The sequence below is a fragment of the Eubalaena glacialis genome, chromosome 4, assembly GCF_028564815.1.
Source record: "Eubalaena glacialis isolate mEubGla1 chromosome 4, mEubGla1.1.hap2.+ XY, whole genome shotgun sequence".
Classification (NCBI taxonomy): Eukaryota; Metazoa; Chordata; class Mammalia; order Artiodactyla; family Balaenidae; genus Eubalaena; species Eubalaena glacialis.
Window position 1 is genome coordinate 127,381,416 of NC_083719.1, and position 17,957 is coordinate 127,399,372.

Here is a 17,957-nt window from a genome sequence, read left to right on the forward strand (position 1 = left end):
GCAAATTACGTAACCTCTCTGAGCCTCCTCTCCTAGCAGCAGCGCTAATACCACTGCACTGGACTGGTGTGGGGGGTTAATGCAATGATGCTTGTAGAGCACTCAACACAGTGCCTGGCACTAGGAAGAACTTAATAAATGAAGACATCATCATCTTCATCACTGACTAACCTCACTTCCCTTGGCCACCCCAAATCACCTGCTAAACTCTCAGGTTGTCTCCTGCCCCCGGGGCGGCCTTTGGGGTTCAGGGGCGGGTCTGCCTCATCAGCAAGTGCTAATGGTACAGAGAATAGAGTACTGTCCTCCCCGAAGCAGGATCTAGGAGGTAAATGCTTTGTGCGTAGCACAGCTGGACCCACCTGTGCTGAGCTAGGGACCTCCCTGACCTAGTCCCCTGTGTATGGCTGGGCAGTGGCCGTACACAGGCAGCAGCCAGTGACCTTGGCTGGACTCACCAAGCAGCCTGAATAGGACTCAGCCTAATTTTTTCTGGGCACAGACCCACTTCTCAGGTTCTGCATCCACATCTGGACCTCTTTGCACTTCTTTGGGCAGATTCCAATCTAATTTGAACTGAGATGCTTGGAGGCTCAGGAAGCGGTACCCTCCAAGGACACTTCCAGCCCTAACAATAGCTTCAAGTTCCTCTGAGTGTCTTCCTGTTCTGGATCTCAGCTCTGCTCTCCACGTCCCTGTCCATCAGCCACCCCCACCTCCTCCCCACCATCATTTCTTTTTTTTTTTTTCTTTGGCTGCACCGCAAGGCTTGCAGGATCTTAGTTCCCTGACTAAGGATTGAACCTGGAACCCCTGCAGTGGAAGCAAGGAGTCCTAACCACTGGACCGCCCGGGAAATCCCCCCCCATTCTCATTTCTTCCGCACATCCTCAGAGACTAGCAGAGGCCTTGGCACATGGTGGGGCCTCGGATGCCCTTGACATCAGGTGAACAAATGGAGTAAATGACTCAATGACGATGATGAAGATGATAGCTGCCATTTCTGAGATTTTACCACCTGCCAGGCTTGTGCTAAGTGCTTTACTTACAATATCTCATTTAACCCTCACAACAGTTCTAGAAAGTGAGTAGCATGATTATCCTCATTTCACAGAGAAGGGTACTGAGTCTGAGAGGTTCATAGCCTGCCCAAACTCAAACACCATATAAAAGGCAGAGCTGGGGGACTTCCCTGGTGGCGCAGTGGTTGAGAATCTGCCTGCCAATGCAGGGGACACGGGTTCGAGCCCTGGTCCAGGAAGATCCCACATGCCGTGGAGCAACTAAGCCCGTGCGCCACAGCTACTGAGCCTGCACTCTAGAGCCCGTGAGCCACAACTACTGAGCCCACGTGCTGCAACTACTGAAGCCCGCACGCCTAGAGCCCATGCTCTGCAACAAGAGAAGCCACTGCAATAAGAAGCCTGTGCACCACAACAAAGAGCAGCCCCGCTCGCCACAACTAGAGAAAGCCCGCGCGCAGCAACGAAGACCCAACGCAGCCAAAAATAAATAAATTAATTAATTAATTAATTTTAAAAAAGACAGAGCTCGGATTTGAAGCCAGGTGTGTCTAACTACAAACTCCATTCTCTTAACCACTGTGTTATATATAATGCCCCAAACTGACGACTCAAAATCTTCATGGCTCAAAGGAATGAGAATCATATGAAGATTTAGGCAAGAGGCAAGACTTCAGGTAAGGTTGTTCTGTGGGAGGGTATAGACTGAGAAAAAGTGGAGCAGCTTAATGATAATAAAGCACTTACGGGGGGCTGTCATAGTACTATGCTTTATGTGATCATCATAATCCTACAAAGTATGTATCATTTCCATTTTCCAGATGAGAAAATTGAGCTTCAGAGCAGTTAAACAACATGTCATGGATCACACAGCAATTAAGCAGCAAACCCAGGATCTGAGCTGCAGTCTGTCAGCCCCAGAGCCCATAACTTACTCCTCCCCTTTAGAGCTGGGAATGAGCGGGAGAAGAAGGAGGCAGCGTTGACCTGAGACAGCTGCAATTGTGCAGCGGCGCACGCACACACACACACATACACACACACACACACACTCCCCACCTCCTTCCTCCAGGACTGATGGCCTTTCTAAGCACCATGGGATTTTATAGTCAGAGACCACTCATGACCCCCTCCATTGTACAGTTGGGGAGTTGGAGGCCCAGAGAGGGTAGGAGCTGCCCGCGGTCATAAACAGGTCAGGGGCCAGGATCCAACCAGGGTTGCTCCCCGCCAGCCGCCTTGCCACCCCTTCTCCAATTCTAGCCCTGGAACCTCTAGCTGCTGTGTGTACAGCTCTGCTCCTTTTCCCAGGCACTGGGAAGGGGACGTGCCTTCTGGGTATAAATAGCAGATGGAGATGCTTCTCTTCAGCAGGGAAGTTAACCCTTGGGGCCCTGGACATAGACAGATGCTTCCCTCCTGAGGGAGAAGGCTTGGTAGCTGTCAGAGCTGGAATGTTCCTTACAGAGCACCTAGACCTTGTTCCTCAAGTGTGGTTGGTGAGCCAGCAGCCGTGGCATCACCTTGCAGTGTGTTAGGGATGCAAAACCTCTGGCCCCATCCACACCCACTCAACTAGAATCTACCTTTTAACACGATGCCCAGCTGGTCCAGACAGTCCCCTCCTTGTGAAGATGGGAGATGTGGCTCAGAGAGGGTAGTGCTCCTGCCCAAAGTCACACAGCCGTTCCCTGACAGAACTATCTCTAGAATCTGCACTCCCTCCCCTCCATGACTCAGAACCCTGCCAGGCTGGGACGCAGCCCCCCAGTAGTTGTGCAGGGGTGGGGGAGGGGAGGTCAGGTAGCGATGTGCTCTTTCAGTGCCATCCTGCTCGCCCTGGGCTCAGCCGCTCCATGCAGCCTGCGTTCAGTCCACCCTGGGCAGGGGCCGCCTTGGGGCTGGCCTCGGAGAGGCCGGCACTGCAGGTCTATGCAGGTGGGCAGGGCCATGGAGCCAGGCTGACTCAGCATGGGGGTAGGTTTGGGGAGTGGGCTGCACCGGTCAAGTCCAAGCTTGGGCTATTTTCGTCTCTCTCAGAGCTTGGGGAGTTTTCCTGAAACAGCTTTTCTGAAGGAGGCTGCTGGCAGCGTGGGCTGGGAGGAAGGGCCCCTTCTTCACCTTCCCCCCCAACCAAGCTGCTCACTGAGGAGTGCGGAAACCAAGACACCCCCTTTCCCACCGCTATGGCCGCGGTCCCCGAGAAGAGAGCAGCTACCCCGTCCCGTCAGCAAACACCCACCAGGGCAGGCAGGGGAGCTGGGCCAGGCCACCTGTACCCCTCACCCATCCCCCAGCCGCAGTCCCTGAGAAGAGAGCAGCTACCCCCTCCCATCAGCAAACACCCACCAGGGCAGGCAGGGGAGCTGGGCCAGGCCACCTGTACCCCTCACCCATCCCCCAGCCGCAGTCCCTGAGAAGAGAGCAGCTACCCCCTCCCGTCAGCAAACACCCACCAGGGCAGGCAGGGGAGCTGGGCCAGGCCACCTGTACCCCTCACCCATCCCCCAGCCGCAGTCCCTGAGAAGAGAGCAGCTACCCCGTCCCGTCAGCAAACACCCACCAGGGCAGGCAGGGGAGCTGGGCCAGGCCACCTGTACCCCTCACCCATCCCCCATGCTCACCAATGTTGGGGTGCTTCAGCAGGCGGCAGATGCGGGCTTCGCGCTCCAGCTTCTGGTGGTCTGAAACACAGACGCCCAGGTGAGTCCAGGTGAGGGGGGAACCTCCACCCATCCCATCTCTCCCTCCTCACAGCCTCTAATGACCTCCACCTCCCAGGGCAGCACCTGGGCCCTGGGCAAGCTCGCCTTTCGGGCAGAGCCTCTGGGTCCTCCAGGAAGGCAGTGGGTTGCAGCGAAAGAGAGAGAGGCTGGGTTTGCAGTGACGCAGAAGTCCCTTCCCCTCCCTTGGCTTTCAGGGCTCTCAAACGAGGGGCATCTCCTTCCTGTATCAGAGCCAAGCTCCAGGCAGCCTGGAACATCCCCACTCCCACAACAGGCTCCAGCTGCCCCTCCTCCAGCCCTGCCCCTCACACTACACCCCAGACGGACTGAACTGCTGAACTTCACCTCTCCAGGCACGCGCCGCTCAGCCCTCTCACTCTGGAGCCTTCGCACACGCGGTTCTCTCAGCTTGGAAAGCTCCCTCTCAGCCTCCCACCTGTTCTTCACCGGCCGTCATTCACTCCTACCCATCCTTCGATGTCGCCCTTTCCTGGCAGCCTGCCCTGAATACCAGCTAGTAGGGACTCCTCCTCTGTGCTCTCGGGGCCCCTGGACAGCACGTCCCATTCTGTCTCAGGGAGATCTCTGTCCTTGAGGACGAGGACTTGGTCTCTGTTGTGCCTGTGGCATCTACCCAAATGCCTGGCCCATAGTAGGTGCTCAAGAAATAACTGAATGAAAGAACAAACGATTGAATGAATGAACCTTTCTAAGGGAGTGGGAATTCTCTGCAGGAGAAGGGCCGTATTAATTCACAGAAGCCGCCTCCTGTGAGAGGAGTTGGGACCAGGGACACAGAGAACCCCAAAGAATCTGCAGGTAGAACTTGGCCATGGCAGCCTCAGGGCTTACTTAGAGATCTCCCACCTGCTTCTCAGGACTTTTGTCCAAATCCCCTGGATTTCCCTGCCCGCCTGGAAGAGAGGCCTTGCTCGGGGTCTGCACCTGTGGTCTCTGATACTGAGGCTGCTGAGAGCAATCACACCCGTGACCCCACTCAGTCCTCCCAACAGCCCTGGGCTATGGGCTTCACTGTCCCCATTTTAAGCATTTTGCAATTTCCTTTTTGGTGCTTTTCTCCAATTTGGTATTGAATGCCTTAATTTTAAAAAACAAAACAGTATATAAAAGGAGCCCATCGCAAATGTAGACTATTTACTATGGGCCAGGCATTATGCAGAGCACTTTATGTGCATCTCAAGCCCTCATGACAATCCTCTGAGGGTGGTGCTACCACTGTGCTAGCTTTACAGAGGAGGGAACAGAGGATCAGAGAGATTAAGTATCTGGCCTAAAGTCACACTGTGGTGAGCGGTGGCGCCACGCTTTGTACTCAGGCAGTCAGGCTCCAGGCGTAAGCTTTAAAACCTTAAGTCAGGGAGTTCCCTGGTGGCCTGATGGTTAGGCTTCCGGGCCTTCACTGCCGTGGCCCAGGTTCAGTCCCTGGTCAGGGAACTGAGATCCCGCAAGCCGTGTGGCACGGCAAAAAACAAAACAAAACAACAACAAAAAACAACCCTGTGCTGTCCCATTCTCCACACCCTGACTCAACACCACCTCCTCCACCTGCCCCCTATTCCCGAATGGGAAAATTGAGGCCCACAGGAGGGAAATCACACAGACACTCAGAGGCGGAGCCAGGACGAGAACCCCTGTCTCTGAATGGCCCCTCCAAAGCAGGTGGGCACCAGGGAGGATGATGAGGATGGAGAAAGTCCCAGCCCTGTCTCCAGGCAGCCAGCTCCCCTCTCCCCTTCCCCCTCCATTAGAGGAATCATCAGCCGTTCTCCAAGGGCTGCAGAAACCAAGATCAATACTGAAATGTGGCTTTTCCATCAGCAAAGGAATTAAGACCAATCCTCCTTCCATAGAGTGGAAGCTCCACTCCCCAGCTAAAGGCGGCTACAGGCTAGGGGAGGGGAGGCTGCTCCAGGCTTGGGGGCATCCCCCGGTTCCTCTTCCCTCTCTGCATCCTTCCATATCCTCCAGGGCGGGGGGAGGAAAGCTGATTCCCAGGCAAAGGAGGGGGATCCCCATCCAGGGCTGGCCAAGGGCCGCCCCTGAGCTGAGGAAGGCTGGACCCTCCCCAGCTCCAAACCCTGTCCCCCACCCACCCATCCCCAGCAGAACCAGAAACCAGGTAGCTCAAAGTGGGGCCTATCAGAGGGGGCTGGGGGCCTCCTGGCCCAGGTTACACATTCAAGGGATAAAGGATCTAAATCCAGAATTCTGATGTTTTTCTCCATGCGAGGTCACCCGGGAGCAGAGCTACACTGACAGGATTGAAAGAAGAAAACGCTGGTCACACAGCTTCAAATGTGTGCCTGGGGTCTTCCCTGGTGGTTCAGCGGTTAAGAATCCGCCTGCCAAAGCAGGGGACACGGGTTCGAGCCATGGCCTGGGAAGATTCCACATGCCGTGGAGCAGCTAAGTCTGTGCGCCAAAACTACTGAGCCTGCGCTCTGGAGCCCGCGAGCCACAGCTACTGAAGCCCAAGAGCCTAGAGCCCGTGCTCTGCAGCAAGAGAAGCCACCGCAATGAGAAGCCCGCGCACCGCAACTGGAGAAAGCCCGCGCACAGCAACGAAGACCCAATGCAGCCAAAACTAAATAAATAAATACATTTATTAAAAAAAAAAAAAAAAAAATGTGCCTGGTTACCAGACCTCACTGCTGGAAAAGCTAGGAACTAATTGTTTTTATAAATCTTGTGATCATCTTGTGCATAGTACAATTACACTGCATTGCAAATTTCAGTGCTAAAATCATTAATTTGTTGAATGTAAACATGTACTTTATACAATAATTTTTGTAACTCTGTTTGAAATGTTTTCATTTTCTAATATGTAGGGAACCTCAAGAAACGTAGGGACTGAGTTCCTCTTGACCTCTGAGGCCTTGCTCCATTAGGCAGATGGGGAAACTGAGGCCCAGTGCTAAAGGAGCAGTCTCTTTATCAAAATCAAGGTGTTCATCAAGGTGATCAAGCCTTATTACAACTCAGAGCTCTGAGGAACTACTCCTGAACACTCCCCCCAACCCCCAGCCAATAGTCCTGGGCAGCCACGGACCTCTTATTAAAATATAAATTAGATACTGACTTCAAACTTGCCAACAGCTTCCTAATGTACTTATAATACAATCTAAACTCCTCACCACATCCAGGAAGACTGTTGGGTGCTGGGTCCAACCTCATCTTGGCCTTGAAACTCCAGCCACACTGGCCTCCTTTGCGGCCTCAGGTACTGCAAGCCCCATCCCACCTCAGGGCCTTTGCACCTGCTGCGCCCTCTGCCTGGAACACTCTTCTCCTGGGTCTTCTCATGGCTGCCTCCTTTTCAGGCAGGTCCCAGCGCAATGTCACCTCCTCAGAGAGCTTTCCCGGCTGCCTTTTCTGAATGTCCCTCCAGCCCCATCACTTCCCCATTACCCTGTCTTATTTTCTCTGTAACACTCATTGCTACCTGAAATTACCCAGCTTACTTGTGTGTTTAATGTTCTTTTCAGTCTCCCTCCTGTAGAAAACAGTTGCAATGAGAGCAAGACCTTGTCTGCTGGTCTCTGCCTTGTTCCCAGGGCCTAGAGCCACACAGCAGCTTGTCCAAGTTCCCATAGCCAAGAAGTGGCAGAGCTGGGATTTCAACCCATGTTCATAATTACTGTACTATATTGCCTCCCATTCTCATAATTGATAAATTAATCCATCCAGCTCAGTAGAGGCCCATGATGGTGAGGGGTCTGAGAGAAGCTAGTCTGCAGCCTTCTGCCTGGGTACCAGGAAGACTTGCTCCCAATGCCCATTATGATAAATGCTTTGTGAATCTTCTCCCTCTGTCCCTTGGGGCAGGCCTGGGGGCAAGATATTGGGGTTAAGGGGGCCAGCCCTGCCCAGAGCTCGGCAGGCAGCAGGTGGGTGGAAACTCTGGGGAGAGGTTCCTGGGGCCAGACAGTACCAGCAGGGCAGAGCGGGGCAAAGCAGAGCCCCGGGAAGTGCAGTCAGGCAGCCTGAGGGCTCTGCCTGCAGAGGGGGTGGGCTCCGGCAGGCAGGTGGGCAGCGGGATTCTGGCTAGAGGCACAGGAACCAGGGCAGAAAATAGACCTCTGAATCTCGGAACAGAAAATGTCCCCTCCCCGCACAGGACTTCAACAAGCCTCCAGATCCTAGAAGGTTGGAGAAATAATCCCAAGGGCCAAGAGTGCCAGGCAGGGGTGGGGAAGGAGATGAGAAAGACCAGAAAGACGTGTCTTACTGCCTCTTCGAAGGCTCCCTTGCATGGACCTGAAGCTCAGGGGCAGCCTGAATGGGCTCACCCCGTGCTTCCCACCCAGTGTCCTGGGACTGATGGCCGGGGAGCGGAGGAAGTGACCCCTCAGTGCTCAGGTGGACAGTGGGGCTAATGGAGGTCGCTGTATGAGGGCCAGTCACCTCTGGCGGCACCAGCCACATCTGCTTGCCCAGCGTGCCCTAAAACGTTGATGAATTCTGTGTGTGCCTGCCTGGCGAGGCTATAGCTAGGAAGCTTCCAGAGCCCCTTGCAGGGAGCTGGTGCTGAGCGTGTACTGGCTGTTGTCACTGCTGACAGGACTTTTTAAATGCAAGAGCTTGGCCCTCACCTACTGAATCCCACACCCTCAGGGGTGGAACTGGGGCAGCTGTATTTTTCAAAAGGCCCCCAGAGGGATGTGGCAGGGACTGGGACAGGAAAATATTTTTACCTTCATTTCATGTCTTTATGGCTTCCTCGAATTGTTTATACTATGAGCATTTTATATAAAAGAGTAGTTTAAAAATAGACACAAAACATCTCTCCCGGGTTTGGGAAACGCTTGATAGAAGAGGCTGACCCCATGGAGAAGGGGAAGCCACAGCTCCCTGGGGAGTGAACAGAGACACCCCAGGGGGGCATGCCCTCCCCCGCTGGGAACTGCCAAAGTCACCGGGGAGTGCCAGCAGGAGAAGCTTGGAATGTGTTGCCAAATATTCAGCATCAAACCACTCCCCACCCCAGGCACCGTGAGTGGCAAACAAAGAAACCCTGCTAAAAGAAGCTCTGCCCCTCATCTCCTGCCGGGGAGAAAAGCGTTGGCAGTTGGCAGACTTCTTTGGGAAGGTTCTCTCAGAACCTTCCCACTCCCACCCTTCTCTTTCACCTAGGCCTGAGCGCCTTCCTCCCAGGAGGTCAAAGGCTCCTCAAATCCAGAGAGGGGGCAGTTACTGCACAGCCCAGAGTCTACACTGTCCCTGGAGTGCTTAGTCACCTTCCAGAAAATAGGCAATGCTCCTTCCATTCCCGGCATACGCATCTGTCTCTTTCTGTCGTGCGCATGTGTGGATGTGGCTCTGAGAATGTGGTGAACTGGCCCAAGATTCCCCAGAATCCAGGGAGGACCTTGGTTTCTTTCTTTTTTTTTTTTTTTAAGATGTTTTTGATGTGGACCATTTTTAAAGTCTGTATTGAATTTGTTACAATATTGCTTCTGTTTTATATTTTGTTTTTTTGGCCACAAGGCATGTGGGATCTTAGCTCCCCTACCAGGGATTGAACCTGCACCCCCTGCATCGGAAGGCAGGACTGCCTTAACCACTGGACCACCAGGGAAGTCCCAAGACCTTGGTTTCTGACCCTCCCTCATTTTGGGGGCAACCCAACCTATCACCCCAAGCCGTGACTCTAGTCCCGCCCCTTCTGTATCTCAGGTATTGGGACAGCTCCCTTGATCAATAGTGATGTAAAGCACAGAGAGGGCACCAGACAGCCACTAGTCACACAGCAACGGCAAGGCAAGTCCCAGCAACTGGGTGAGGCAGCGCTCCCACTGGCCTTTCTGCCAGCCCTGGCTCCCTGTCCCCGGCTCTGGCCCTTGACCTTCCACAGGTCTCGCCCTTCCACGCCAGCGTTCATGTGGACTGTGTAGCACGGCGGGCCCTGGTCTTCAGAGAACCACCCCCACCCCCAGCGCAGCCTCTTCTCCCTGCAGGACACTGGTCTGCCTATGGGGGTGTTCGGTAACTAGGAGAAAGCACTGGGCTCCCAGCAACACTGAGCCAGAGAGATGAAAGGCAGCAGCACACGTTCCAACACGGAACATACTGGGAGGCCTGCAGGGGACAATGTGAACATCCTGGGCCAGCCTCTGTGAAATCCACACCTGCTGGGCCCTGGCCCAGACACAGCTGCCATGATGCCAGGCAAACACCTGGACACTTCACCAACCCCTCACACAATGTCTTCCACGCTGTACAAGCCATGGGCTGCACAGACCGCACCTGCACCAGCCTCACCCAACAGAATGTCCTCCACCCAATGGGGGTCTCCAAGGCAGCACAGACCCACCATTCAGAGCGGAGATCTTTGAAGATAATCCTCCCCAACGCGCTGACTGTGGTCACCACCATTACCACCCTAACCACATGCTAAGGGCAAGAAGCAAGGTTTCTGTGCAGGCGTTCCAAGTTTTAACGTCCATACAAATCACCAGTGTCTTGTTAAAATGCGGTTCTGATTCCTTATATCTGGAATCATGAATTTGCATTCCTAACAACCTCCTGGTGATGCTGATGTTACTGGTTTAGGACCACTTCCAAATTAGAATTACCTGGGGATCACTTCCAAAACCCAAGTCACAGCCCAGACTAATTAAATCGCAACCTGCGGGATCCAGGCATCAGGAGTGTTTGAAGCTCTCCAGGGGATTCCAGGCTTGGAAGCCACTGTCCAAGGGAGTATATAGGGACCAGAGGGTGGACTGGTTTGGTTGAAGCAGAGTGCATGCACTTGGAGTTCACGGGACACTGGTTGAGCCCCCGGACGCGTCGGGCGCTGTCCTAGGTGCTGGGCGTATATAGGGAATGAGACCCACTCCCACCTTCTTGGTGCTTATGGTCATGAGGGAACATAGATATTAAACAAGGCACCAAGCCAGTAAATGGGATAGCTCCAGGTTGGTAGAAAGCCACAAAGAGAGGAAACAGTAATGAGAGATATAAAATGGGGAAGTCCCCCTCAGGTTTGGGGGTCAGGGAAGTCTCTCAAAGGATGTGTCATTGAACTGAGACCTGAAGGTTGAGAAAGAGCTATCCTTGTAAGGAGCCAGGTAAGAGCATCCAGGCAGAGAGGAAGGTAGGTGCAGAGGTCTGGTGGTGAGAATGGAGGCAAGCGGCAGAAAAGCAGCGAAAGGAAGGCCTACTTGGCACCTTAGTCTTTACCTGCATGGGTGGATGAGGAGCAGACAGCCTGGCTTGTGGGAGAGACTGTGGCCTCCAGCCCAGACCCTCTAAGGAAGGAATATGGAGGTGTCTATTCTCATCATACCCACAGGAAGAAGAGCCCCCACCTCTGACAGCAGCATCATCCAGGCGGACAGACCCAGATCCTGGTTCTAACCCAAGGGGTAGAGGGAGGGCTGAAGGGAGGAGAGCCCCGGAGGGCAGGCCAGGCACGGATCCACCGCCTACCTCTGGCCGAGAGCTTCTTAGTGTTGATGATCTTGGCAGCATATTCCTGGCCAGCCAGCACCTTCACACACCTGCGCACCACTGAGAAGGCTCCCCTAGGACAGAGAAGGCAAAGAGGGTGAGGGAGGGCCCAAGGGCTGCGTCCCCAAGAGACACCACAGTCCCTGCAGCTGCACCGTGCTGGGAGGGAGCCCTCGTTCAGGGCTGCTCGAGCTCGTAGGGGCTGCTGTGGCCCGATTCAGGGACGGAGCAGGCCCGGAGACCCAGGGGAACCACTGGTAGTAAATCATTAGGAGCTTGGCCTCATGAGACATGAGACTTGTAGAGTCATAATAAGTTAGGTTCACCAAATTCTAAAACATTAGAATCATGCAGTGTTAGAATCACAGAATCTAGGTCCCTGGAAATTTTCGGTTTTTTATTCTTTGAGTAGGTAACACATTGACATGGTTCAAAGTTCAAAAGATACAAAAGTGTAGATAGTTAAAAGAGTCCTCCCCATCCCTGTACCCTAGTCTCCAAAGTCCCCTCCCAAGAGATGGCCAGTGTTACCAGAGCATCTTTCCACAGATACTCTCCCCAATACTGGATACTGGACCTTACATGCTGTTCTGCAGTCTCCTCCTTTTTTTTTTTTAAATTAATTAATTAATTAATTTATTTATTTTTGGCTGCGTTGGGTCTTCGTTTCTGTGCGAGGGCTTTCTCCAGTTGCGGCAAGCGGGGGCCACTCTTCATCGCGGCGCGCGGGCCTCTCACTATCGCGGCCTCTCTTGTTGCGGAGCATGGGCTCCAGAGGCGCAGGCTCAGTAGTTGTGGCTCACAGGCCTAGTTGCTCCGCGGCATGTGGGATCTTCCCAGACCAGGGCTCGAACCCGTGTCCCCCGCATTGGCAGGCAGATTCTCAACCACTGCGCCACCAGGGAAGCCCCCATTCTGCTCTTCTTCAGAAATTTTTTAGAGATCCTCCTTCTGTATTATAACATAAAGAGTTCCTATTGTAAATCAACTCTACTCCAATAAAAATTTAAAAATAAATAAATAAATAAATGTTTTTTTAAAAAAGAGTTCCTCATTTAATCATGTGGCTGTCCTATAACTTACCTAGCCAGTCCCCTATCGATGGGCAATTAGGTTACTTCCGATCTATAGCTGTTACAAACAGTGCTGCAATGACTAACCTTGTATGCGTGCATTAGAATTACATTTCCCATGTGTACAAGTGTCTGCGACTAAACTTCTAGAACTGGTATTTTTTGGTCAAAGGGTAGGTGCTGTTTGGTAATTCTGATAGATAATGAGAGATGATCCGTCTTAGAGGTGTACCAGCTTACTTTCGTACTAGTACGTGAGGGGACCATTTTCCTCCACCCTTGTCAACACAATGGGTTATCAAACTTTCATATCTTTGCTAGTGAGAGGTGGAACATGGTGACTCAGTGTAGATTTGATTTGGAATTCTCATATCAAGAGCGAAGCTGAGCAGTTTTTCATGTTTTCAGAGACTCCTGGGTTTTTATCTTCAAAGTATTTGTGGCTGGGAGAACTTGGAGCAAGGGCTGTGGGTTTCACTGCTCATAGGAGACATTGTTGCCATGTGGAATGTGGCCCATTTCCCAGATTGTTTGATTTTTCGAGAAAAACTGGAAGTCTGGATATTTTCGTGACATTTCCCAATTTTTAAATACTGGTACCTTATTCCAAAAAATTTAAACATAGTATTTTGCCAAACAAAACTAGTTTGAGGGCTAGATCTGTCATCTAGGTGCCATGTTATACCCTCTACCACAAAGGTCATCGGGTCCAACCCCTTCACATCACAGAGGAGGCCCCTAAGGGGCCAGACACTACCTGTGGTCACCACCATTACCACCTTAACCACAGGCTAATGGCAAGAAGCAAGTCTCCTGGGCAGCCTTCCCCAGTTTTAATGTATTACCCAGGCATCTTGTTTAAAAGGCAGATTCTGATTCCTTAAGTCTGAGGTGGAGCCCAAGATTTTGAGCTTCAGCGTAGCTCAGAGTAGATTGATTGCTCAAGGTCACACAGCTAGCTACAGGCCATGCCATGTCTAGAACTCAGATATTTGCTCCCCCAGGTTTTTGGCTTCTCTTCCACCCAGGGAGCCTGCCGATTGCTTGCCTGAATGCCCAGGTTCCTGAAATGGCCTCACCCCACCATATCCTCCAAACTTTGATCCCCTCTCCTAAGCACACAGGCAGGTTCAAGCCACAAAAATGAGGCTGATGGGAGCAGGGGAGGATGCTGGCAGGCACCGAGGAAGCCCACAGGCTGGCGGAGATGCCTGCTCTACACACACCCCTGGGCGTTGTGTCACTGGCTTCTTCGTGTCCGGGCAGCATGAAGGGAACGGGTGGGAAACTGTGGCGAAGGATGAGGAAGAAAGATCTGGGAGGAGGGCTAGGGACCAGGAAATATGACCTCGTAGGAAAGCTGAGGAAGGCCGGAATTCATGGGCACAGCAACAGACCGTCCGTGGGGTGTGCAGCCCTGCCTGTCCTCCACCTGGAGAGAGCAGCAGACCGGGTGTCCCTCCCTGAGAAGCCTCCTGGTGACATGTCCCATTGTTTGTGCTCCCAGAGCACCCCACACCTCCCCATCTAGCCTAGGACTGTGCTTGCTCGTTCAGCTTGTCTGTCCACCAGACGGAGGGTTCCTGAGGGCCAGGACTGGAATGTTCTCCACACCCATGCCCAGGTACCCAATGCTACCTACCAACAGGGCCTCCATAAATGCTACTATAGGAACAGGAGGCAGATTTATGTGAGAGGGACTGAAGTGAGACGGGGAGAAGATTTCAGTCTGGGGTGTTAGGAATAGGAACAGGCATCTGAGGAAGGTGCGCACACTGGTCTCTCAAAGGTGCCCACCCTACCCAAACAGGGAGGTTTCTGCCCAGTGGGAGACCATGATTCTCAGAAGCCCGATTAGAGAGAATGTTTCAAGGGGCCACTTCTGGGAAAGGTTTTGCGAACTCCAGGGAGAGGAGGAGCAGGGAAGGAGGGCTTGTCTCACTCACCAGCATCTAGCTCATGCTTGGGCCAGAGCTGGAGTTTAATTAACTTGGATGGAGTTAGAGTGAGGGAGAAAGGGAAGAGGTGAGGGAGGGAGGGAGAAATATAATTTCTCCACTAGAGAAACAAAACTCCATTCTAGATAAAGACATTAGATCAATGGTTATCAAACTGGCTGTTTCAGAATGCCTTGGGAATCTTCTTTTTTTTTTGGTGCGCGGGTTTCTCATTGCAGCGGCTTCTCTTGCTGCAGAGCACGGGCTCTAGGCGCACAGGCTTCAGCAGTTGCTGCACGTGGGCTCAGTAGCTGTGGCTCGCGGGCTCTAGAGCGCAGGCTCAGTAGTTGTGGCGCACGGGCTTAGTTGCTCCGCGGCATGTGGGATCTTCCTGGACCAGGGCTCGAACCCGTGTCCCCTGTATTGGCAGGCGGATTCTTAACCACTGTGCCACCAGGGAAGTCCGGGAATCTTTTAAAAATACATATTCCAGGCTTCCCTGGTGGCGCAGTGGTTAAGAATCCGTCTGCCAATGCAAGCGACACGGGTTCGAGCCCTGGTCCAGGAAGATCCCACATGCCGCGGAGCAACTAAGCCCGTGCGCCATAACTACTGAGCCTGCGCTCTAGAGCCCGCGAGCCACAGCTACTGAGCCCGCATGCCACAACTACTGAAGCCCGCACGCCTAGAGCCCGTGCTCTGCAACAAGAGAAGCCACCGCAACGAGAAGCCCGCGCACCGCAACGAAGAGTAGCCCCCGCTCGCCGCAACTAGAGAAAGCCCACACACAGCAACAAAGACCCAATGCAGCCAAAAATAAATTTAAAAAAAACATATTCCAAGACCTCTCCCAGACCTACCAAATCAGAACCTTCAGATGCGGGCCCAGAAATCAGTATTTTCAGTTAACAGGCTGCCCAAGTGATTGTTTCCCAGCCAGCTTGGCACTGCCCTGCCCGCCTTCTGGGGAAGTCCTGCTAGATGCCTGGTCCCCCTAGAAATCAGCACTGATGGGCCATCACATGGGGCTCTGTGCAGAGAGGCTCAAGAGGCTCTATGACCCTGGGCTCTGCCCCAGGAGCTGAGGACCTAAGAGCCATGTCTATAAAACAAGAGAAGGCACGCTTGCTGAACTTCCTCCTCAAAACACAGCACCAAGATTTGTGTAAATCCCAGGCTCTAACTAGGGGTCCAGGCCAAGGGCGGAGCAGCTGCAGGAGCCCTGTGTCTCTGAACGTAGGCATATGCATTTTTTTCTGGGGCAAGAATGCATAGCTTTTAGCAGATGCTCAGAGGGAGGAGTTTATCAAATCCAGTTCAGGCCTACTGATCCAGAGAACACCAGCCTCTCACATACCCAGAAGATGTCCTCCCTTCAAATGCACGTTCACCACTAAGCTCCTTGGCCCTCACAGCAACCCTGTGAAGTTGGAATTATGATCCCCTATTTCACAGATCAAGAAACTGAAGCCTCAAGGGAGCAAGTATAATCCTCTCGAGGCTGTGAAGAGAATCCAGGTCACCTGCCCTTGTTCTTCTGACTCCACCAAAGGCAAGAGAGTGTGACCCTAAAAAGCAGGGGCTCTGGGCTCACAAAGCCTTGTGATCCGATCGTGACTGACCCCCGGCTGTGTGATATTGAACTTGGCCCTTCAACTCTCTGTTTCCTCCTATAAAATGGGGGCAATAATAATACCTCCCTCCTGGGTTTGTTGGGGAGATTAAGGGAGGTAACACATGCAAAACACTGGGCACAGTGTCAGGTACACAAATCCCTGAATGGGGCGAGGAAAGGGTCTGGGCCAAGGAGCCCCTCTTTCTACCTACGCAGCCTCAGGCCTCCATCCACAAGTGGAAAGGCTCCTCCTTGCCTGCCCCGGTGCCGGGGATCAAGGAGAGGAGGGGCAGAAGAGAATCTGCAGCAAAAATGAGAGTGTGGGCAGCAAGCTCGCAGCCCTAACTTCCTTTCTTTTTTATCTTTTGTTTAAAAAAGGCATGTTTCTGCATTCTCGTCCCGCGTGAGCCAGTGGCCACAGCCCAGCAGCCTTGGCAAAAGGAAGAGCCAGCCCACTCCTCCCACAGCCCTGAGCTGAGCAGGTGGCCAGTGGGTGGGTGGGTAGGAGCCTGGAAACAGGACAGGGCGGAAAAGGGGAGGAGGCCAAGGTGGGGAGGGCAGGGTGGGAGGGAGTGACCAGGGGTCCCAAGAGGAAGGGATGAGGCCTGCATGTGAGGGCCCTACGTGAGTGGGGGATGTCCACTGGAGGTACTGGGAGTGCCTGTGACAGCGTTCCTGGGTGCAAAGGGTTCAGGGGGTGTGTCTGCCCACAGGTGTGTGTCAGCAGCCCATCAGTGCCCTTGTGTATGTGATGCCAAGAGGCTCTGGGTGTGACAAAGCACACGTGCGTCACCCTGGGTAAGTACCCATGTTAGGAGAGGGTCACAGAATGTGGGCAGGGAGGGGTGTGTGTGAGATAGACACTGGAGGGACAAGACCGCAGCTCTCAGCCCTGCTGGGAGGTCTTGGGCAGGGGTCCTGCCCAGCGTGGGCATCAATTTCTTCGTCTGCAACTTGGGGGGTGGGGTGGACTTGGGGCTAAAAAGTACAGAGGCCTTTCCACCTTCAATATTCTGTACCGAGCTGTCCAACAGAACTTTCTATGATGATGGAAATATTCTGTGTTGTCCATTGTGACAGGCACAAGCCTCATATGGCTATAGAGCACTTGAAGTGTGGCTAGTAGGACTGAAGGACTGAATTTTTAATTTTATTTCATTTAAATCATTATAAGTGGCTAGTGAACACCATATTGGATAGTGAGGTTTTATGTGGATCAGAACAGGCGCTCCTGAGTTCAAAACTCTGGTTCAAACCAGAGTTCAAATCGTGGTTCAGCCTCTTACCAGCAAGTTATTTAACCTTGGTAAGACTATTTCCTCCCCTGTAAAATGTAGGTAAAGATAGTACCCACCCTGAGCAGCTGTTTCAAGGATCCAGTGAGAGAGTAAGGTATGCAGTGGGTTTAGCCCAGTCCCTGGAGTGTAGTAAATGCTCAAGAAACAACACCTTTTACAGGCATCATGATCTCCGAAGTGATGAGAACAGCCAGCATCCTCAGAGGCAAAATGGACCTTGTCTGCCAAGCTCGGGAAAGAAGCAAGCCAGGACAGGAGGTGTGGGGAGGCCATGGTGAGGGGGTGGGGTGCTCCCCAGGGCCCAGCAGCCTGCCCCTGGGTATGAGCAGGCAGGGAGGCCGCACCTGTTTCTCTGACTGACGGGTGGGGAGGGCGCCGTGATAGAGGGTCCGGTGTGGCTGAGAATGTGCGAACGTGCTAACGGGCCGTGAAAAGCAAGATTCACACTGGGAGATTGCTTCTCAGCTGCCTGGCAGGCAGCGTGTCCTGGGAGTTGCTGGCTGCCACCCACAGCAGGTTCATCACCCTCTCTGACCTAAAACACCCCAAAATGCTGACATGGCAGCAGAGGCGGCACCAGGAACCTTAGATGGGGACTCAGAAGACCTGGGTCCTTGGCTGCCAGCCTGTTTATCCTTCCATTTGAAAAATGGAGATGAGGAGCCCCAGGCCCACTTCCTCCTGGGCCAGCTGTGAGAAGTCTCTGCTACGTAGTGATAAGAAGAGGTTCCTGATACCCAAGACTGGTTACTGCCAACTTCCCCTAAAGGAACCCTCCCCTCCTTTACGCCGGAGCCTCCCAGAGCCCAG

General features: G+C 53.1%; 1 protein-coding gene across 1 annotated transcript in view; it reads right to left on the minus strand.

Annotated features, from left to right (window-relative positions):
* CAMK2A (calcium/calmodulin dependent protein kinase II alpha) overlaps window positions 1-17,957 on the minus strand; it is a 63,211-nt gene that overhangs the window by 35,442 nt on the left and 9,812 nt on the right. The window contains exons 2-3 of the mRNA XM_061188336.1: window positions 11,204-11,298; window positions 3,647-3,706 (exon numbers count right to left, since the gene is read on the minus strand). Coding sequence (XP_061044319.1) covers window positions 3,647-3,706; window positions 11,204-11,298 — 155 coding nt within the window. The remainder of the gene's footprint in view (window positions 1-3,646; window positions 3,707-11,203; window positions 11,299-17,957) is intronic.